The 23,328-nt window shown below is 42.0% G+C and overlaps 1 protein-coding gene across 2 annotated transcripts in view; it reads right to left on the reverse strand.

Annotated features, from left to right (window-relative positions):
• Positions 1–9,631: 9,631 nt before the first annotated feature.
• Positions 9,632–23,328, reverse strand: part of TTC1 (tetratricopeptide repeat domain 1) — a 29,126-nt gene continuing 15,429 nt past the window's right edge. For both annotated transcript variants that reach the window (XM_010012397.1, XM_010012396.1), the window contains 3 exons: positions 21,793–21,941; positions 16,096–16,150; positions 9,632–9,973 (listed from right to left, as the gene is read on the reverse strand). In XM_010012397.1, the coding sequence (XP_010010699.1) occupies positions 9,840–9,973; positions 16,096–16,150; positions 21,793–21,941 (338 nt within the window). In that variant the 3' untranslated portion in view covers positions 9,632–9,839. The remainder of the gene's footprint in view (positions 9,974–16,095; positions 16,151–21,792; positions 21,942–23,328) is intronic.

Raw genomic sequence — 23,328 nt, forward strand, 5'->3', positions numbered from 1 at the left:
TGGCTTTTCCTTTGTGACATTGTGTTGGTAGCGTCTCGCTGTGGGAGTCTGCTGGATTTGCTGCGTGACTGTGAAGCCCACAAGAGAGGTTAGCCAGACACATTTCAGAGTTCTGCAATTACTCCATTGATTAAGCTCCACTCCAGTGGTTCGGTGACAAAAGTATAAAAGTAACCCAACCTTCAGCTATGAAGCCAGCCCTGCACAATGCCACTCAGCAATAGTGTTTACTGCTGCCCTGAAGCATCAAAAGGGTGATACTTAATGAGGGCAAAAGTGCACGGAGCAGCTGCTCAGTGCAGCTCCTGGCGCAGGAGGGTTTCGTGGTAGCTTGCCAGTGCCAGCTACAGCGTGAGGGATCAGTGCGGAGAAATCAGGGTGAGAGCAACGGGCAGATTTCTGAAGGAAGTCGGAGGCTGGCTCAGTAACAGAGATGATGTAGTAAATTCAGTCGCTGTCACATACTCATTATTTTTAAGCATTATGTGGGATGCTTCACCTGCCTGAAGCCTCATCTTCGGTTAAGGAGATCACACAAGGGATGCTCCCCCATTACCTTTGTGCTCTCCGGGCTAATCTCCCTCACTGACAGTATCCTCCAAGGCTGCTGAGAGCATTAAGGGACTGCTGAGGTCTGCATGGCGAGGTCCTTCCTGTGCTTTTGCACTTCCTGGGAAGTTGGGAATGCCACCGGGCTGGAACGGTTCTCTGCCGCTGCAGGTGCGGTTGTGTGTTGTGAGGAGCCCCTGTAGTGAGCAGAGAACCTGGGCAGCTCACCCCTCTGCTCAGTCGAGGGTAAAGCAATGCTCAAACTGCCAAATGCAGCCCAGCTCGGCAGCACCAGCCGGCCTGGCAGCCTCTGCCGGGGCAGGAACAGGCCCATGCACGCACGGCCTTGGTGTCAACTGCTGCTCACTGTCGTTATGCTTTGCCTCTTGCTCCCTTGTCCTTGCTCAAGTCATGGTGGGTGGATTCGTCATCCTCCCCCTTGATGCAGGAAGGGCGAGTGGAGGCTGGGCTCTCTGCAGGCTGTGCACAGAGAGCCTGTGCTGAAGGATGGCAGTAGGAAAAGGCTCACGTCCTTTGCTGGTTCGTACAGTGCCGGCAGCTGGGTTTAATTCACATTCCGTAGCCTGTTTTTATGGTTCTGCTCCTGCTTCTCCCTTGAGTATTTCTGTGGTCTTTGTTGTTCTTCCCTTGCTGGTTCTGGAGCACAAGCTGTGGGTGCTCCACGCTGGGCAGGCTGGACACCCCTGCACATGCGTTTGGGGTAAATATTCAAAGCCCAGGAGGGATAGCTCTAATTCTGATACCCAGCTAAGAGCTCTGCGTCTGCTTAGGGACTGCAGCTTCCAAATGTGGTTGTCTTGGTCATTAACAATTAAACAGGCTGCTGGAGGGCTCGTTCAAATGTTGAAGCACTCTGAGCCATCAGAGGAAGGGTCTAGAGGCACCAGAGTGTAAAAGGGACCGTGCTACATGTAAGATCCCATAAATGCTAACACTGTTCAGATGGATATGGACAAGCCTTTTGTGATTCACTCAGTGTGCTCTGTTTGCCCTTACAAAGACAACATTGGGAATGAGCTGTGAGAGCAGGGGCTGGGGTAGCTGTACTTCCTATGCTGTTTCATTGATACTGCGAAATCATATCAGAAGCCATTGGTCATGTCTTGGCTTAGTAAACTTACTGCTGGCTGCAGGGCCCATGGCCTCAGCTGTATTTGAGCTTGGAACAGGAACAAGAAAGTACATTTGGGCACAGAGAGAACTGTTCCTTCAAGGGCAGGTCAGGGCTGTAGCTGTAGGCATTAAATCCATCAGCTTCCAGCCTCCTCCTTTCCCAAAGTTTCCAAATACTGCAATTCTTCCTTCCTGATGTAGAAAAGTGCCCCACAATGGAGCACCACAGCCAAACGAGCTAATGGAAATGTGGCCGTTCTCCCTGAGATAAGGGAAGATGCACTTGTGAGAAGCTGTGCTCAAATGCAATTAGGCAGCAGAGCCCATACCCTGCTGCCTCTCCAGGGACCCCTTTTATCGCTTGGCACTTGCCAGCACCACTCCAGGAATACATTTAGGAAGCTATTCCAGCAGTTACCGCCTAGAGTAGATAATGACATTTCCCCCCTCTTCCTGACATCCCACTTCACGGCTGTCTCAGCCTGCAGGGAGGGTGCTGCTCAGGAGCACCTCCCGCACAGCCGTGTACGGGGCCGTACCGGGGTCAGGCTGCGTTTCACATGCCAGGGTTAGAAACAGAACAACCTGCCTCACTGTGTCTTTGTCCCGGCTGAATGGGCATGACCTGGTCTCATGTGCTGCAGCTGGTGAGGATTGGTTCTTGGCCAGCAGCTGTGCGGCACCCACACTTGTGCACCCATCTCTCTTGGGTATCAGCCCCATCATGTGTGAAAAGGAAGAGGTAGAGGTAACAGAAGTGACACAATCTGAAACGTGGTGTTGTAAATACTGACCCCTCCAGTCACTGCAGGGAGCTCAGGGATGCGGTGCAGGCACTGCTGGGAGTCAGGGCCAGAGCACTGGTCTCACTTGGGCTTGGAAAGGCAAACCTATTGCTGCTGCTTCTGCTTAAGGAATCCTGGCTTTGTAGATCATCTTTCCAAGGTGAGAAATGGGCAGGTCTGGAGTCGTAGCTGCAGACAGTGAGGTTTCCAGCTGGGGGCATTAGACAGAACACACAGAATCAGAAAAATGTGGTTTATTTTAGTTTTCACTTCGTTTAGGACCTTCAATGTATAAAGGGCTTTGCTTTGTCAGGGGAGGCTGTAATGACTCTGGCTTAATGCCACAGCAGCCGAGAGCCTGACAATTTACTGTGCCTCAGCAGACAAACGGGCTGACCAGAGTCTCTGCTGATGAAAGATACTCCCCAGCAATTACATCCTGTTGAGCAGGAGGCTGCACGGCTTTGAAAGAAATGAAGTTGCTGAAAAGGAAACGCTGGGATCCTTCCAGGCAGGGAAAGCTTGTGAATGAGCAACGTATTAATGCCACACATTAAATGTGCCCCTACACATCTTTACCTACTGCTAAAAAGAGGTGGCACTTTGATATAATTGGTTCTTGGCTGCAGCAGCCAGCAACAGAGCTTGGCTGTTGCAGTAATCCCTTGGGAATAACACAGCTAATTAAAGCCTCAGAACTTGTGGCCAGCAGTTCCTTTCTAATCAGAGGTGTAGGTAGATCTTAAGGAAGTTTTGTGCTGAAATGTGCTAATCAAGGAAGGAAGGATTCGGCTTCAAAGCGTGGTGCTTTGTCAAGTCCTGAATATCCCAATGTGATGAGCTGAGAGATTTCAGATCCCCGCCCAGCTGCTGGCAGGAGGGGATCGGCTGGGCTGTGCCTATGGTCAGTCATGGGCACAGTGTGTTTCAGTCCCACTCCAGAGTTGCCTCCTGCTGCCTCCCTTGGGGCTGGTGTTTTGGGACGCAGATCTTACGATGCAAATGGAGAGAATGTTCTTTTACTGATGCTAAATCCCACACATCTTTGGTGCAGTTGAGGGAGCCGCAGGTGTGCAGCTCCTCCAAAGGCTGGGCCTTGCGACCCTCACATGGCCAGAAAGAGCAAAGAAAGCAGAAGGGCACCCAGTGCACAGAAACAGGGGCAGGATGACCCTGGGTTTGTTCTACTGCTGACTTGGCTGTGATGCTGCATGGGGTTTGCTCACCAGGGTACGTGGCAAAGGGTGGCAGAGTGAGTCCTTGGGGGAAGAGACCTGGGGGCATCCCACCTGCTGCTGCAGCAAATGAAAACGAACAGGATGTTGACAAGGTTTGTGGAGCTGCCTCTGTAGCTCTGATTTGCTGACGAGATGGGAAGACAAGGCTTTCTCTGCGGCTGAGTGTTTGCTTTCTTGGCAACCTTAAAGCTTTGTGAAATGTCAGCTCTGGAAGCCCTGCGGCTCAGCCACTGCGGAGCATGGTGGTGCTAGTGCAGAAATGCAGCCCCATGGCTGGGGGGTTACAGAGACCCAGCGAGTGTCTGCTGCCAGGGATAACCACAGGAAGGAGAACAGGCTGAATTACTGAGTATGGGACACGACAGGGACCCTGTGAAGCTGTTTATAAAGCTCCAGCAATTCTTCCAATCCCTCGAGTAAATGAAGGCAGACCCTGGAAATGGCCGTACTGCACAGCTTGGATTTCATGGCATGAAATGCTCCATCGTGGGGAAGGTCGTCTTGAGCGGGCTGAGCCCAGCCCTGCCAGGGCAGCTCACCTGCTGGGTTTGGAGTAGCTTAGATTTAGTAATTTAGGTTTTGTGCTAACCCAGCACCCACCCTGAACTTTCTCTGTGTCCAGGTTTGATTCAGGAGGTGGAGCTGGCTGGAGCGGCGGCAGAGGAGGTGAAGACATCTCTCATGGTATCCTACTCCCATCACGTGTGAAGAGGTAGAGGTAACAAAAGCGATACAATCTGAAATGTAGTGCTGTAAATAACCCATATGGAATTATCAGAGAGATCTAGTTCCTCATTCTTGATATTCCTGTTAAAATAAGATGGTTTACACAGTCTCACAAATGAGGAAAAAATAACGATATGAGCTTTAGGATATGGTAATGTAGTGGAATGACCTAAGTGACTGGCCTGGCAATTACTGGCTATGACCTGCTCAGGAAAGGCAGAATAAGTAGAAGCAGCAGCAATTTTAAATAGACTAAACCAGCTACTGAGCATGTATCAATGATTGTGATAAAGCTGAGGAAAAAAGCCCATCAGAAAACAGCTGAGCCAGTTTTCAAGTGCCCTTGTAATGAAAAGATAAACTGCTGGAGACATGCTCCGAGTTTCCTACAGTTATTTCTAGAAGGGCTTTCTCACATGAGATCCTGGTTGTGTTACTTTGAGCCATATCATAATGTTCAGAGACAAAAGTCAGTGTCCTGGAGGTTGGTGGTTACAGTCAGAGTCTGGAGTTCCCCACAGATCTACACACATCTACCCACGTATAAATGTATGGATTTTTTCCATTTCTACCCCTGCTTTAAAAAATGTAAAACTAGAAGAAAAAATTGTGCAAACTTGACTAGAAATAAGGAATGAAAAAGAAAAATGGAAATTTACAAGATGCTAGAGAAAGGAAATAGGTATTTTTTTAAACTACAAAATGAGGTAATCTTTGGCTATAGACCAGGAGGTTCAACAGTGATATAAAGGCAGCAGTTACAAAATAAAACCAATGCACACAGGAAGGTAGAAGGGATAGTTTCTATAATCTTGACAAAGAAAGCTTAAAAAGAAATGACTGAAAAGGATGATAAAAGAGAAATTTTAATCTACTAGGAACAAAAGCAGTGCTCAAAATGCAGTGGGTGCCTGCTGCAGACCATACAAGTACAGGAGGTTGATATTTCAGCTCAAAGCAAGTGGGATGATGTATTTGCCACTCAGCAACCAGACAGAGCAGTAACAGGACTGGAAACAAGCCCAGGTATTTCATCTACAACAGCCACCCCACTCAGCCGCTTTGCCTTCAGGGTGTGCTGGGTGCAGGCAGGTCAGTGGAGCAACACGGGGCAAAGATGTCAGCTCAGATAATAGGCTGGTTAATCTGACATCAGAGGTAGGAATCTGAAAACAGCATCAGAAATCCATTAATAAAGAATTAAAGGCAAATATGCAATTAAACTCCATCAAAAATAGACCCTGTCATTCAACCAGGCTTAGTTAAGTCTAATTGTAAAGACTCATCACCTGGCATGGCACTCTACAGCATATGTAGTATCTGCAGATAACTATCTGCAACATAAAACAAACAATACCCACATGGGTGAAGACTGTCTCCCTGACAGATCTCAAACAGTTTGCCCATGTCCTTTGAATAGGGATGTTCCCTGTGAGATTCTGCTCAAATCACTGCTGGACCCCGTACTATTTGACACTTCCATCAGTGATGGAGAAGCAGATCTGAAATCACTCCTGAAATGCTGGTAAGCAATAGCATGGTGGGAAAGCACACAGAAACACCTGTATTTCTCAGTAAGCCAGACCTGCCAAAGCGGGACTTAATTTTGCATTTAGCTGCATTAACAGAAGGAACAAAATATTGTCCACACCTGCAGGAAAGGGAGTCTGTAACTCAGCTACCCAGAAAAAGCTGAGGGGAGGTCTAAACCTTAGCTCAGCTCTTGCCAAAAGGGTTAAGACACTCTTCAAGGGTATAAACAAAGAAGTGAGTACGAATGTCACGCAGTCTGTGTAGAGCAAAAGGGAGACAAGTCTCAGTGTCGGTTCTGATGTCCCTTCCTAAATGTCAAAAAATGTAAGGTCTGAAACACAAACATTACAGAAATCCTGGAGAAATTTCTTTGTAGGGAGAGACTTAAAGCAGTCCTGTCTCCTCAGCTTGTGGAGATCAACAGGCCCCTTCATCGCTGTGTAAATATGCTCAGGGAGAGAAGGCTGGGTACTTAAAGGGTTTTATTTGGCAGGCAGGGTAGGAAGGAACAAAGGCTGGGAGCTGAGGACGAACAACTCAAAGTGGAAAAAAGGCACATGTTTGTTACAATAAGGGTGAGTAAGTATTGGAACAGATTAGCAAAGAACTTGGTGGTGTAGGAGAACTTGTATTTAAAACATTGTGTTTCATAAAACATTTTTTTTTCCTATTGGACATTGTAAGCCCAACGTGTGACTCAAACACCCTGGCACTGCTGTTGAATTGTGGCCAATTACACCAGGAGGAAGTACGAGTTACCCTTCTGGTGGCAGCTGTGATGACTAGTGTAGGCAGAAGGAAAAATACCCTTAAAAAGCAAAGCAAATGCAATCGTTCAGGATTTGGACAATGCAAAAGGATTTCCTTCAGGCAGTTAATTGGAATTTTACCTAGAGAAGAACATGCTGTAATGGCAGATAAGGCATTTCAGAGGTTTCTGGTTTAGCTGGAGAGCAGCACTTCAAATAGGTCTGACATACAGATTTGATTCCTTGGTAATGGCATGCCCAGTTTCCAGCGACACTAACCTCCCTCTTTTGCACAATGCAATTACATTAGACACAAGTGTGGAAAGCAAATCAGCTGCAATCCTTCAGCTTCACTTGTTCTTCATTTTAAAACTACAGGTACACATGAGGCTCCCAGCAGGGAGGCTGCACACTTACTTGATGATGTGTTTTAATCATCTCAAAACTTTTGTTGTGCTTTTATTTTCCAGAGTAAGTGAACCAGCTCCCACCCAAGCAGCACATTTGCAGCCCCCCAGCCCTTTCAAGATGTGAAGCAGGAACAGAATGGAAGGAAGAAAACGTGTCACTGAACTCATCTGGAAGACAAGCAGCAGGTTGCTAAAAGCCATTGCTTGTAACTGCACAACAGCCATATACAGGTAAATAGATATGTACACATGGTGTCTGTCTGTGTAAGGATGGCAATTATTTGGTTGTAACAAAGATGTATAGAAAATGTAAAGTATTCACAGTAGCTTCAAAGTGGTTCTACTAATGTATGTTCCAAGGGTGTGTGTAAATGTTGCAGCTGAGTGAAACCCAGGGCCCAGACCTCATCTGCTTTACCCTGAGCGACGCAGGACTAGTGCTGGTGTTGGTAAATGAGAAAAGCCGAGCTGTGCTCCTCTCCCCATGCTCCAGCCCCAGTGGAGTGTTGGCTGCTGTAGCCCAGGAGGCAGTGCCTGGCTCCAGGGGCATGCAGGCTCTCCTGCTCCCAGTGCCAGCCACATTTTCCACTCCCAGGCAGCACAGAGCCTGCAGCAGCAGGAAGCGACAGCTCTACCCGCCCTGTGCTGAACAAGGAGCAATAGGGAAGCATGATTCAGCCATAACTGAGCACCTGGGCACTAGCCAAACTTAAGAGCTCAGCACTGCTTCTGCCCAGGGCTCCTCTGAAGCAGCTTGGACACCTTTGCTCTGTAGTATTCTAGATTTTGGGAAACATTATTAACACTTATGCTTGTCCCAACACTCTGCCCAACCTAATAAGCCTTCCATAAATCCAGAGGGCTCAGATCAGAAAGCAGAGTGGTTTTACAGCTCGTGAGCCTACCTGGACCTGCACAGCCTCTTGGGTGTAAGCACGCTCTTTTCCCATGTTTCCTGGTACCCACACGGCCTAGATACCAGAGCCTGGCACACCCCGCCTCTGCCTGGCAAACCCCTCTCCAGCAGCATCCTGGCTGCTCTCAGGAGCAAAATCTTCCTTTAAAACCACCCGTCCAACCCCTACCCATTTGCCCAAACTTCATTAGTAAAGGAAATTCAGCCTTGCACATCAGAAACTTTACTCCAGTAAAGCATGGCATAGTTACAGTTTCAGCACATGGAAATCCTAGAGGCTGTTCAGCTGTTCACTGTTATTTACTTAAGTGACATTTTAATTATGCAGATGATGTTAAAGGCTGCACAGGCCTCGGTGTGAATTAGGGCTTCTCTCTTCTCTTGACAATGACATTGTAATTCCCATAGACTTAATACTTACTGCAGACTTGAGATAGTTTACAAACAGGTAACCACAAAGTCCAAACTCAAAATGCAGCAGGACCGAGTTAAACAACAATCAAACCCCCCTCCACAGCTGCAGAAGCAGAAATGAAAATAAAGCACCATGAACTCTTAGCTTGAGAAGACTATTCCTTTCAGGCATGTTAGTGTAAAGACTGGAGCTCTACAATTTCAGTCCTTAAGTACACGCACAGAGACTTCCTGAAATAAATACAAGATGACAACCAGTAGCCAACAGCCACCACTAATGATTTCATTAAATCATGTATTGAAATCTGCATGGAGACAACAGGAAAATCTGCCTCCAATGTAAACATTTCAGCATCAATATAAACCCCAGTAAGCAGCAATTACAAAAGACACCCCTTCTCCAAAGTCTGAATTAACTACTTCAACAGCACCTATATATATATACATATAGATAGATACTTCAAAGTCTTCATAATATACTAGACCTTGAAGATCTTTTGCAGTCAACTTCAACATCACTTACTTTTTTGCCACTATGGATATCTGTAATAGGAATGAATCTCAGAAAACACGTTTAATGGATTTCATAGTACCATTACCTAGTACCGTCACCTAGTACCATCACACACCAGCGTGTATAGGCACAAAATTTCCTTGTTGCCTTCAGAAAAATTAAGAAAAAGTGAACAAAGTTGGATGTCAGGGGGAACCTGAGCTTAATTGACTGATATTGCTGTAAGCGAGACAAAAACAAATCAGATGCTTCAAATTAATGTCTTGCAAGTATGTTATCTGTGGGTGGCTCTAAGCACTTTCAACAACAATCCCACCATGGGAAGGACTCAAATAAGGCAAGACCTTCACAAACCAACAGAAATACCAAGCCTTTATTACAAAGAAAAATTATTCCACAGAAGAGGTTGGCTTGCTTCCATGCATGCTCTCAGTCACATCCACTTGCTGAGCGTGGAGACAGGCTTCTGCTAGATTCATTAATTCCCCAAGACACCATTAGGCTTTGTTCTTGGCTACAGGTGCGTGAGCATTTTGGTTCAACTGAATTGCTTCCTAGAATGTTGTTGCCAGCATTGAATGGGCCAAAATAATGAACCTGACTGTTGGGAAAGCCAAATGCCACAAGGGAAGCAAAAAAAAAAAATCAAAAGAAAATAAAAATCACACACTGGGCACAGTTATCACTAAGAGAAGTCAAAGGACTTGCTTGACATCCACATTGTAAATAACTTCACAGGCAGGGAAATGAATATGCTTGAGTCTTATCTTCACTTGGGGGGTGTGAAGAATGTTTGCTGCATCCTTCTACTGGTACGTGCAAGCACACGGTCACGAAGCCTAAGAGCCAGCAGAACTAGGTTAAATTCATGTTATCTATTGTTGTTTGGATTTTGAACAAAATTGATGGAGTATGAACCAGTTGATGAATCCTGTTTTATCTGGAAATTTTCTGTTGACAGGCCAAAGGGGCGGAGAACCAAATTCCCAAGATCCTTCAGTTTGCCTGCGATAAAAAGGAGAAGAGAACATGTTAAGTAATAAGCAGAAGGAAAACTCCCACTGAATTATGCCCAACTACACGGTCCAGCTCTACTGATTTATCTACTAATTTAAGGTAAATGCTGTGTAAATCTCTGCAGTTTGATGAGTATTTACAGGCTCTTAACATGAATTAAAAAAAAATCTCCATTGTGATGTGGTTACTGCCAGCTTTGGGGCTGCAAACAGATGACCATGCTGGTTCTGAACAGTCTGTGAGGCACAGAACAGAGATTGTATCCAGGTCAACCTGTAAGACAGGTTTAAACATCACCATAAACGATGCTATTTTTTTCAGTCGCATTTCTGAATATCAAACTGGGGCAGGGGGAGCTTTTTCGAACATGTTCACAGAAAGTACAAAAAAGAAACAAGAGCTGGGGAAACAGTTGATTCTAGGGAACAACTCCGTCCTGCATAACAAAACAGACAGCATTACTACAGTACTCCTAAATACACCAAAGTAAGTAAGATCTTGCATCTCAGTGCTGGTTCACAAGCAGGTATCTTTCAGAGACTTGTGGAATTATTTTAAAGCCAGACTGGTCTTTTTGAGAGTCAGATGACTCAAAAGTCATCTAATCCTAGATGAGCTGCTTTGTACTGGTGGTGTGCTTCTTCCTTAAGTTACATCCTGTTTAATTTAACTCTTAAGTTCATAATTTTATACTGCAGCCTAAAACCATTTTGGTTATAAAACGATAAAGTTGTTCTCAGTATCTCTGCCTGGGATGAATAGTTGCTATTGTACTTCTAGGCAAACATTTGGTCATGCTTAGCTTCCCGTTGGGGTGAGAAGTGTCTTTGTCTACTGGTGGAAGCATCCTGGCATAGTCCAGCATTGCTCGAGTCAGTTGTAAACAGCTCCCAAGCTATCCAGGCGCTGCAGCTGGCTCAGGAGCCAGGCAGACAAGTTTCCCTGTTTCAGGAAACTCTGAAAGGTCTTTTCTAACTGGAGTTAGCAGGATGGCTCTTTTCCGGCCATACTAGAGCCAATAAACACAGAACAACTGCCTTGGTATTCTTGCTTGTTGCTAGGCCAGCTCTTTGGGAGAAGCTGAAGACCATAAGATGTATTTAATACTTTATTCTTCATCTCACTGGGATCGAATAATTAAAACAATACAGTCACAGGTCACCTTCCTGTACCCTCACTTAAATCCACAGACAGCAATGCCTTTTGGTGCAGTCACATTTCATAAATTGCTAATGAAGCAGAAGCAAGCCTTTGCCTTTTCCGGGAACTCAAGCCCAAAGCACTGCTCCTGCTGGCTTGGCACATATAAACCCATCATTGTAGAAAAGCACTATTTCCTCCTCCCCCACTCTCCTTTCATCCCTAAATTAAGATCTGTAGTTAAGTCCAACCTCCCCCTCCCCCCAAAGAAAAGCTCTCTTAAAACAGAGACTGTGCTTGAAGGAAGGAAAAAGGCATGTGGAGCTGTGACTCAGCTGCAAAGAGTTCTCAGCAATCAAACACGCATTTGTCCCTGAGCAGGGTCACATTCTCCTCTGTGAGACTGTATCTTCAGAGATCTTGTTCTTTACATTTTAGACGGCCTGTGTCTACTTTTCACCTGGAACTCCACATGTTAAGTTTCTTCAGCAGAGCCATATTCAGAGGTTAACAAGAAAACTAACTGGTGAAAATCAATTCACGGCTCAGAAGTCTGTGATTCATTACTCGCCTAAACTGCAATTTAACATCCTGCAAAAGGCAGATGCACAAAAAGATTTCTCATGATTTACATTAAGATGTAACAGCCAAAAATTAATTGCCATTCAGTCTTTCTGGCAATAATTCTAGTAGAGTTGCTAGTGTTAATGTGGTGTTTGGAAGTTGAAAAGCTGGATATTGTTAGGGTTAAGAATTTTTGTTGGATAAAAGACAAATTTCCTGATTAGGTCTCATCTTTCTCTAACTTATTGTATTACCAACAACATTTCTTAAGCAATTAAAAGAGAAAGGGCAAATCCTTTTCCCTTCCCTAAATGGTGAAGACTGAACTAAAAGTAATTACATTAGCTCTGGTTTGAACTATTTAAAGTGACCTCCCTGGGTACAGTATTGGGGTTTAGCAGTGTAATCGCAAATACAACATGTACCCTCTCAGTATCAAAAAAAGGAAAGAAGAGAGGAATTCTTTAGGCACTAAGACTAGTAAATACATTTGTTGATCTCAAGTAGCTGGAAATCTCTCTCACTGGCAGGAAGGCCCAGGCAATACGCTCTGATAGGCCTTCCCATTAATCACACTAATAACCAAGTACATTTCTCTGTTTTCTAAAATGCACTCCTTTGTAACTTAAGATGACAGTCCCAATAGTTTTTAATTAGATTTGATGAACTCTGTGTGTATAAGATGGGTTACACAGATTGCCATATGTTCTATCCCAGTTTTTTATATCCAGTGTACTTGGCTCTCCTTGTAGCCAAGCAGAAAACTAGCAGCCTGGGAGCTCTGACAATAAACCTTGCTAAAACTGTTCCAAACTTCCCCTCTTCTCATATCCTCTCCCCAAAGGAGCTGGTTCTAGTTATCACAATAATTATAGTTTTTCTAAACAAAACTAGCTTGTTGCACAATAGCTGGAAATCGTTGGCTTTAAAGTCAGAAGAGAAATAAAATAACAGAGAAAATGGTCAGAGTATGTTCACATCCTGGGCAATCACTAAGGCAGAGGATGCTCGCGTTTTGAAAGCACAAAGAGAAAGAGCCCCGTGGATTTTAAAGCTATTTTTTAAGTGTGCTGTAAGTTCAGCTTTCTTTAACATTGAAACTCAGGTTAGTTCGTACTGAGCAAACTTGAGTGGCAAGTGGCAGCACTAACCTGCAAAGATTGAATGGAAAATACAGAAATAATTTAAGTACAAATGTTAGCTTTGGAAAAGTTAGACCCTTGCAGAACACTTAACAGAAATGGACTTGGTTTGGCAACAAAACATGTTTTTTCTAGTGACATCAATCTTGCTGCACTACCACTTGCAAACAAGTATTCATGGTTAGGTAGTCTGGAAGAAAAATCCAGCCAAGAATGTGTACTCTGATTTATTTACACACAATCACTTAAGAAGTGGTTTCAGCTTCTGACAAACTATGTGGTAATGAGCTGCAGCACTGGAAAACAGGAAACACACTTGGGGAAGGAGGAAGATGCACTCTGTTTATTTCAGTTTGTTTGTACACAGCTCATTTTCATGACAGTGTTTGTTAGTTGGGTATAGCAGGACTTAGTTTCAGTTGAAAGAATAAGAACCTGGAAAAACCACATTACTGGCTGATTCATTGACTAAAATAAGAATTCAGTTCAATATCCAAACTTCAAAGGGACCAAAGCATGAACTGTGACATTCCTTCTAAAGATCTTGTTGGTGATTAATTTCAGTGTCAGGGCTCCTGGAGCAGGCCCAGTCTGGAACTATTAGGATGCATCTGACTTGCTCTACTGGAACCAAAAAAATCTGGGGTACAACCCAGACACCTGAGCTGAGCCCCCTGTGAGAAGGCAAGAATGAATCCTTGCAAACCTGGCACTATTTAACCAGCAGTCAGATAATCTCCTAACAGATTACCACAAGCAATTGTCTATTCTGACACTACTCAGTTGGTAAATAGCATTAATGAAGTTCTTGATAAAGAAAAGCTGAAACAGCTTAAACCAAATACATTGTGCAACAAAAATAATCCAAAGAAATCTCTTAACTATCACATTATATCAAGTTTGTCTTCTTTCCTTACAGAACTCCCATCTGATCCCCCTTCAATTGTAAGAGGTTTTTCTTTGTCCTCAGACAAAACAGCAGCATTTAGTAAACCTTGGGAAGTATTTCCTTCCCAGGCCTTCACTGCTAGATCCATCTCTGCTCTCTCTCTTACCGATGAGATACAGGGAACTTTTTAACACTCAAAAGATTAGTCTGGTTGCTTCCCATATTCCTAACTTAATTTCAAGTGTTCTAATAAGTGAATGTATTATAGAAAAAGAATTTCTCAATTAGTGTTACACTGGAGATCACAAGCAGTGCTAAGACTAAAATATCACCCAATTGACCCCATATAATTTTGATGATACTTGTGACAATTTATTTGAACCTATCGCATGCAAAGGTTGTGGATGAACACAGGGTCCATACACTGTCTACTCCACTCTTGGTCTGGTTTTCCTGGCTTTTACACCATTAAAAATCACTGCCACCTCCTTGCATGTATGTAACATGATTGAGAAGGAATTCCTTTCCCGAGAATCCCAATATAAACAGACTGAACTGGTTCCCAAAAGACCAGTTCAGTTGTGAAATCCTAACTGCCACTAGATTAACACTTTAAACAGATTACATCTAGTGTGAAATCTAGGCAAGGATTACCAGCATAGAAGGAGGTTTGTAATGACACTTTATAAAGCTGGATTTACTGTTTCAGTACAGTCCCTTGTGATTAGTGAGGCCCTTTAGACATTTGTAACAATGGTACAAAGGGAGAGTTCAAGAAAGATCAGGAATTGTTTTCAGATTACTTTGTGTTGAAACTCATCGCGTATCCTACAAAGAGGCATGATCCTTCTGGAGACTTTCTGCATTTGTCATTTATTTATAGCACTATCACACTTAACCTTCTTTATTTATGGCTTGTTCTAAGTACAATGCTGGAAACAGAATCTAATGATGTAAAGCTCTAGAAAGACTCAGTGCAACTTTACTAGGTCAAAACAGGTACAAAGCAAGAGCAAATCAGACTCCTGCACAGCAAGAAAAGAAAAATATCAGCATAAGGCCTTGAAACAGTCTCTTCTTCCCAAATATTTCAAGAATTAGTGTTACAGTATGCTAGACAGACTGAGTTCATTTCACCTGATTCTCTGCAGAATAGCAAAACAGTCTTCCCCTTTCCCATCCCAAACCCTCAAAGCGTACTCAGAATAGCATTTCATCTACTACTTGTGACACCTAGAATGAGCAAACAGGTAACTATTGGAAGCGATTTCTGAAACAGGTTAGGTATAGTTAGTTTATCTTATACTGTCTTTTGGCCTTGCTCTTTTGTGTGGATTTTCTAAGCAGTACAAATGAAAATACTCTATAAAAATAAAAACTTGTTTCAAAAAGCACCAAGTTGTCAGATTGGTTTAGGAGGTGTCTGGACTCATAAGCATTTACAAACCCTCTTAAGTAGGAGACAGCAGACAATGTTATCAGCAGTCTTTTTTTGGGCAGGACATTTTCGCCCCAAACCGTTAGTTTGTGGTGCAAGGAAGTGCTTTAATCTTAGTATTACACATGAAAACCAATCTTGCTTGGGCAATCTTATTTAAGTAGTTATCCTTTTGAAATACATCAGTCCAGTTCAGATATTATCCAAGCGCCATACAACTCGATGATAGAGGCATACACATTCAAGTAAGTTGTATTAATTAAATTATCTTTCCCTCAAACAAGTAGAGTCAATAGTATCATTTGGTAGAGAGTTGTAAAAATCAAGAGACAATGAGTTAGAAAATCTAACTGCACTCCTAGCAAAGCCAGATGCCTGTTTGTAACACTGTGTAGGTCTAATTCAGCCTCCAAATAAACAGAACCAAAATACTATATAAATCAAAGTAAACATGAAGACTTGGATGTCTATAGGCTGGAAGTGCTACTAGAAGAACCCAATTTGTTTCTTCAGACACAAGATCAAACACGCTCAGTTATTACAGCTGGTTGACTCCTTTTACGTAAAAGTTTAGGAAAAACCCTGTTTCATCCCTTTCATGGGAATGTTTTTACTTGCAGAGAGAAGGGGCAGAGTTGGTCTGTTTCAAATGATTTTCCCCTGCTTTAACATGCATCAATACTGATTTGTTTTAAAAGGTCTTGAGTGTTCTTTTTTTTAACTATTAGCCTTTTCTGTACGGGCAAATTATTTGGCTAGAACTTACTGTGGGTGAAACCAAGCAATCGAGAACTACAAAGAAATCAGTTGTTTTGTTGAACACAGAACAAGTATTTCCCTTCCTTAAAATTTTATGTAAGACATTCTACTTGTGCATTTTTATTTTTCTAGTAGACTATAAAGATTATTCTGTAAGTTACATGCACACACTACTTACCTAGCATTTCTTTCTTTAATTTTTCATTCCGCTCTTCAATTTGTCTAGGTAATCGCTGTGGAGAGAGACAAAAATTGGAATCAGACCCATGCTTTCAGTAATTCTGTAGGTTAAGCTGAAGGAATTTTCATGCACGTACCCAGGATACACTGTTTGTGGCTTAAAACAAATCCTTATGTCAAACCACCCTTTCATCTTATTTTGGAAACCTGTAATTCATCCTATGACATCAGTTCACATAAACACTAAGTTGTAACTTGTAAGTGCAGGTTTCAAATAGGCATGCATTTTTTACTGCTGAAAAGCAGATCCCATCTGTTTGCTTGGAATTTTAACTGAAAAGCTTATGGAATTTAAAAGACATATAATTAAAGTATATTTCAGCCCTATTTCCTCAGCTGCATGCATTATATTTGGTAAAGAGGCTAGGCAGGCACAGCATTTGAGGAAAACATCCATACAGTCCATTGTCAGTGGCGTAACACCTAAGGGAAATCTGCACTGTGAAGACATGAAGGTCTTCCAAATACAAATACTCTATCAGAAGATCACTGAATTAACTTGCTATGAACTTCAGGATATAGTTTAAGGAGCAGCATCTTATGCAATGTATAGCATAGCTCTAAGGAGGAGAGGGTGTTTTAAATGAGGGCCTTGATTTGGCAGTTCATCATGGGGAGGTAATTCCAACACTTTGTCCTGAGCAAGGTACTAGTCCAAGTAACAGCTCATTAACACGCTTTTTCCCTTCTCAGAATTGGCACCAGTGTTCAAATCTGTTGTACCATCACAAGCAAACTTAGCACATGTTTCCAATGACCATTACGTAACTGCATGGTCTATGCATTCCTAACAATTTGGTTCCTAACAGTTCTTTTCCATTTATGCCTAGAACAGCTGTGACTCATCTTCCAGCCTTACACAGTACTGGTGCTCTGCTATATGATTGTAATGATCGTTTTTAATTAGCACTTTATAGTCACATAACTAAATTTACCTTTGTATAATTAAATTTTGCATTTTCTATACACCTGTTAAATACAACGTTAAAACAAGATATATTACAAATGACAGTCACTTTTTACACATCCTTTCTTGCATTTCTCAGAAGTACTACTTCAAGCTCTTATACTATGCTTATTACTGTATAGTTCTGGCAGCTCAGCATGCAGTTATATGCATAACTATGCAGTCTCTTCTCGTGGAGGTCATAGCAAATCAGACAAATCTACTATAATGGTGCTACCAGTAAACCAATTACAGTTGCAGACTACAGCAATTCACTCCAGATACGCTTCCCTTGTGATAACTGGCTTCTCAACATAAAGAATTCATCTCCTAAGCTTGTGTCTTCCTGTCATTTACAGCTCCAGTCACCATGGACAGGTTTGTCATTCTGGTACCACTGCCACAATGAAATGAGATGTTCACCTCAAGAAAAAGCACATGGACAAGGCTGTCTGGCTATTCCTCTCCAATACAGGATACACTGGTGAACACAGGCAAATTCAGTTCATTTTCTATAGTGGTGGGGAAGACAGGTGAAAAAATACCCCAGAAAAAATAACAACAGAAAAATGAGTGCTAAGGAACAGAAGCAGCTATACATGGATGGCTAAGCTTGAAACCAGCCAGGCCCAGCACCACTACCAGTGAGCCAGATCTAATTAGCACAGTCAGACCTCATCTGACTCCTGCTAACCCAGAGGGGCTTATTAAGTTGGGTGCAGATCTGGACCTAAGCTGCCTGCACGAAAACATGTGTGGATATCCCCAGGCTCTAAATTCAGTTTGCACCGGGGCTGTGCAATTTGCTGTATCTTAGATGAGTTTGGCATACGTAGCATGTCTCTTTCACATTTGGACATAAGGCTTTGGCAGGAAATGAAGATACATATCCTTGATCTGAAATACATACTACGTGTTTTGTCTGTCTCAATACTAGTATTAGAAAGACTCAGCATTTCTCACTCCAGAAATGTATTTGCAGGGTTAGCTATCTACAGGAAGGAGTCTGTAAGTATCATAGACACCAGATAAATAGTTGTCCTTATCTCAAAGTGCAGCTTCTTTTGGCAAATAAGTTTATCTTGCCTGCCAATCCCTCAAAAACTGTGCTGAAGCTAGAATTCACACAACACTGTTACCCACCAGCTAAAACAAAACCCTAAAGAATGACACTATATAGATTGATACTGTGTAATTAAACACTTTCTGAAAAAGCATCAATAGGGATTATTTGTCCACAAAACATAATTTCAAACTGTTTAATTTAGCACTGAAGATGTCAAAAGTAACTGAAGTGTGTGAGACCAGGATTTAAATCAAAATACTAGCACTGTACTCCTGCAGTGTAGAAACAGTACTGAAATTTTAGAGCAGCTACCAAATGAGGAATGAAAGCAAAGAACTACTCTGCATTTAGTATTTTTAAACTGCCATTTAACAAGATCATGACATTCCCATAAGCAGCATGTGAAATATTTTCTATATATTCTCTACAGGAAGGAGAAAGATTTGCTCTAACAGTGAATGAAGCTAATTTGCAGATTCTCTTGATGCATCATTTCCATTAGCAGTGAGGGGGAAAAAAATGCTGCGATATTTCTGCAGAGAGCAATGCTCTTTACCTTACAATAAAGCAAAGCTCCTTAGTTCTTCTACATATTAGATATGCTAACCATGTCCGTGGAGTCAACGTTAGAGCTGGAATTATTTTTTTGTATTATGAAATTTAGAGATTCACTATGATATTTTAACAAGTGTAAAACTAGCTGTCAGTATTTCCTTAACAATTCTTTAAGAGGGGCGTTTTAAGTTTCAGTCTCAGAAAATAGCTTCTACCCTGCAAATTGACAAAGAACAGGACCAACTCAGGGCAGAATGTCCTAAATCCCACTGCAGTGTAAATTGAGGGCATTTTGTACGAAGTGTTCTGTACCACATGTGAGCCTAAAGCCTCTGCCTAGTAAAATGAGGTCAAGCAGCAGAAGGTAGATGTAACAGTCCACCTCTGTACTTCCCAGCTACAAAAATTAAGATTACAGGTTGTTCTAAAACATTCCTGAAAGATGGCCAGGAAGAACAGCATCACTGTTTAATCTGTGGAGTTTGACTGGTGGTTCCTAACAATCTGTATGATGTTCACAATTGTTCTTTGTATGATGAGCTGCTAAAACACGCTCCTTATATGCTAGTGCTATTCTACCAAGTAACTGGCTAGATTACACAAGGTCTCACTCTGGAGTTGATCTAATGCTAGAAGGACTACAAGCTACATGAAGTAAATCCCATCCTTTCCTTTAGAAATGTCATCAGGCTCCTTGGCTGAATTCCTGGACCAAATAAACCATAGTGTCAGCTAGGAGACTATAAACAAGGCCAACACAAATACTCTTTTCTAGACTCTGATGGACCCATCACAGTCACTACCCATGCAGTAATGATGTTTGACAAGCTTGTCATTTAATGAGCCGCTGCCAAGAGCTAGGTGATAAAGTGCTCTCCTGCTCTCAACTAGATGCATGCAACAAGCATCAGGGGGTTGTTTCACAATACAGTAAACCAACCTTGTCAATAGGTGCTGCCAAAAGGGATGGCTCCCATTCCTGTACTGCCTTGACCATATCTTTCCTTCTCACTCGTATTTGCAGCAGGACTTGTCTGACTGTAAAAAGCCAACTATGTAAGTATTTGCTTTGGGGCTTTTTGGTTGTTGGGTTATTTTGCTTGCTTGTTGCTATTTTTCCCTTTAGCTTAGTTAGTTGTCTGACAGACTCATGTATAGAACCAGCCATCCCCTAGGGCCAGACATGAGGCAGTTCCATCGCTAGCACAAGGAAAGCAACTGGACAGCTTTGTAAGCAGCAGTTAATTAGTACATCAGTTTAGCTGTTCTGTGAAACCATACCCTTACCATTAACAGAGTTACACAGTTAAGCAGAATATTTTTCTGCCATCAGGGCAACTGATCCAGTTGCAGAGGAAGTAATTTCAGGCAAGGCTTCTTGTCTAATATGCTATAAAAGCAGTTTCTAATCTGTCACTTCTAAAACCATAGTATGGGGAAAGGAAGGGGGAGGGAGGAATCACAACTAATGATTTTCCCAAATGAAGAATTAAAGCAAACCTAAGTGTTTTAAAAATACTTCTGCATCAACATATTCAAAGTGGTTTTAGAGATACATTGGCAGGTGAAGCAAAATGATTTCACTGATGTGAAGCTGAACTAAAACAATGACACCCTTTGAAAATTTAACTGGATACAAAGTCAGGCATCGGCATATGGATTTGGGTGCCCAACTAAGAGTTACATTTTAAAATAGCATCCATTTACCTTAAAATGTAAGTGAAAAATAGATTGGCTGTTGTTTTCCCTGCAGAAGATGGTCAGCAATTTACAGGCTCTCTGGAGCTAGAAAACTATTCACCTACCATGAAGCTACCACCTGTCAAAGCTCCCACTTTGATAAAAAGTGACGACCACTGTACTTCTTACAGTGGCTACCTTTCACTAGAATTAGTGTTCCTTGAAAACCACAGGTTGTCTGACTGCATCTCCAGGACATTTGTGCTTTCAATACAGCCTTCATAAGCTCTTTTCAAAAATCAGAACAGCAAGCAGCCAGTAAGAGGAGCTTTCTGCACAAAATAAATTTCCTTTCTTGCTACCCTTGTGAAAAGACCCTCTGAACTTGTCAAATCCATAGTCATTTTCCACACTGAGCATTAACATCCTAAGTATTGCTAGAAAAAGCACTTCCTGCTGGTTCCACAAAGACTTACTTGAAACCTCAAATCAGCAGGCTGTGGCAGTGGCTTTAAATCCCCACTGACTAGGGATTATTTACATGTTAGATTGGGGTTTCAGGAAGTGCATGGGGGTTACCTTTTTTTTCATCCAAGCTGACACATCCTAAAGGCAAAGGAAGCTTTTAAAGCATTTCCTTACTCTTAGAGAGATGTGGCAAAGATTCTGCAATAAATGTTTAATCCTGAAGTATTTGTAATTTGACTGAAAGTGGCGAAAATGGACACTGGAACACAGTATTAAGCTGCAGATCCTTTTAATTCTTTTTTGAAGAATGGAGAAAGTAACTGAATTCAGAAGAGACTGCTGTTAGCAATCATAAAGGGCCTTTTTCTTCAAGTGAAATGCTAAGTTTTTGAAGATTAATAGCAGACTTCAGTCACTATTAGTAAAATAACTCCAAGTGGCCAATACACACACAAGGCATAGCAAAGAACAAGAACAGAAAACAGCTAAATCAAGAAACAAAAATATCAACACTTTAAAGGAGATACAAACATAGATACAGACTGATGGAATCCTGTTCTTTGCCATTCTCAAAGTTATATAATCAAGTCATCAAAAAAAAAAAAAAGTAATTATTTTATAATTATGCCATAAGGGCACTGAACTGCAAATTTACCAATCAGGAAAATAACTGTACTGAAAACCAGACTCCAACCAATTGAAGAGCCAGCAAGAACTGTATCTGATTTCCAAGCTGCAGATCCATGTTGAAGTGATGGCTACTAAAATGCGTGAGTGGTTTAGGCAACCTTTTCTAGAATATGCATGAATACAACTAACAGCCTCAATCAGAAAACTAGAATGATGTGTGTGTGTGCAGACAGGAAAAAAAGAAAACACCTTGGTTTAAAGTGAAGCCAAAGTATCCTAAAAAGGCTTACCATGCATGCTTCTCTGGCTTGATGCACTGATGGGTCTTTTTCTAGGACGGCCTTATAATCTTCCAGAGCTTCATCTAGTTTTTCTGTTTTTTCATATAGTTCTGCTCTCCTCAGCAAAGCTCTAATATAGTTAGGATCCAATTCCACTGCTAGAAAACAAAACCAAAGCATGGTATTTTATTTGAAACATTTCTACACCCTTCAAATGAATTCTTAAGTGTGTATTAAATTCTTAATAGTCATCTTCATAATGTAGCTTAGAATCAAGGAGAGTCAGTTTAAAAGCTAAGTAATATTTCAGAAAGGCATACATCTGCCTGTGAAAGTCTAATGCAAATGATCATGTTTCATTTAATGTCTACAATCTATCACAGATAGAAGTGATTTATAATGCACAAACATTTAATTTTGCAATACTATACCTTCAGTGATGCTTCAGAAATTTTAAGAACCAGTAAGATCCTTTTAAGCTTTTGTATATTTAATAAGTGTATGTTGTTAGATTACAACTAGAGTTAAATGTATGTATGATGAGCAGGGAAAATAAGCATTTCTCTGCTTCTCTCAGTTCAAGTTAAGACAAACTCCAGGAGAACTTCTGGTGAATTTAATACCAAACAGTCAAAACTGGGTTGGGAATCCACAGTTATATTAGCTCTACAAGTTAGCAGAGGGGAATACTGACTGAATTTAAGCTTTTCCTCTCCTTATTCTCTTGGCAGCCCTGTTTACAGCTGCAGTTAAGACTCAATGCTAAACTTAACAGTAATCTGCAAACGGTAATTTCTCAAAAATTTCTTAATCTGTTTTTCATCACAGAAAGAGGGAGCATGAAAGACTTCCCATTTTATAATTACTCACCCATTAAAATGGTTCTCAAGACAATTAAACCTAGGATTATCTAGCTAAATATTCTAGCTCATTCCTTCTGGAAGGACAAAGACAATGCTACAGTCAGCAAGTTGCAGGTTAGTGTGAATTGCTCTGCTGTGCTCCAAGTGTTGCATTGCAGTTTGTAAGCGAAGTCCCTGGGGACTGTCAAACGCTGGAAGGTTTAAGTCTCACTGCTGCAAAGCAGAGCAAGTGCCTTTCAGCCACTACAGAATTAGGAGTGTTTTTCAAAATGCACCACCACCAAAACAAGGCAAAACCCCAAAATGACAGGGGCCAGCTAGAATTTGTTACCTTCAACAGTACTTTGAGCATGTACAAACTCCTGTTTACTGTACAAGCAGCACTGGCACGCAGCCATTGGATCAGTTTTCTGATTGGGGATTTGGAATTTTTTCCCCAGCTGTCATGGGGAGTTTAACAAATACTCGAACACGGATGAGTGGGTGGCAGCAATAAAACAATGCACAGCTGAAATGATTTCACAAGTTGCAGGGAGAAAACTATGCAGGACAAGAACAGGAGAGCGTAAGCCCTTGTGACAAAGCAAAAGCCATGCATAAAAGGGACTTGTTGATGCTTTTAATTCTTTAAGGCCTCATGGTTGTTTGGAATCTAGGATTAAACCAAGATTTGGACGGGGAA

This window comes from Nestor notabilis, unplaced genomic scaffold (genome assembly GCF_000696875.1).
Source record: "Nestor notabilis isolate BGI_N333 unplaced genomic scaffold, ASM69687v1 scaffold34383, whole genome shotgun sequence".
Lineage (NCBI taxonomy): Eukaryota > Metazoa > Chordata > Aves > Psittaciformes > Psittacidae > Nestor > Nestor notabilis.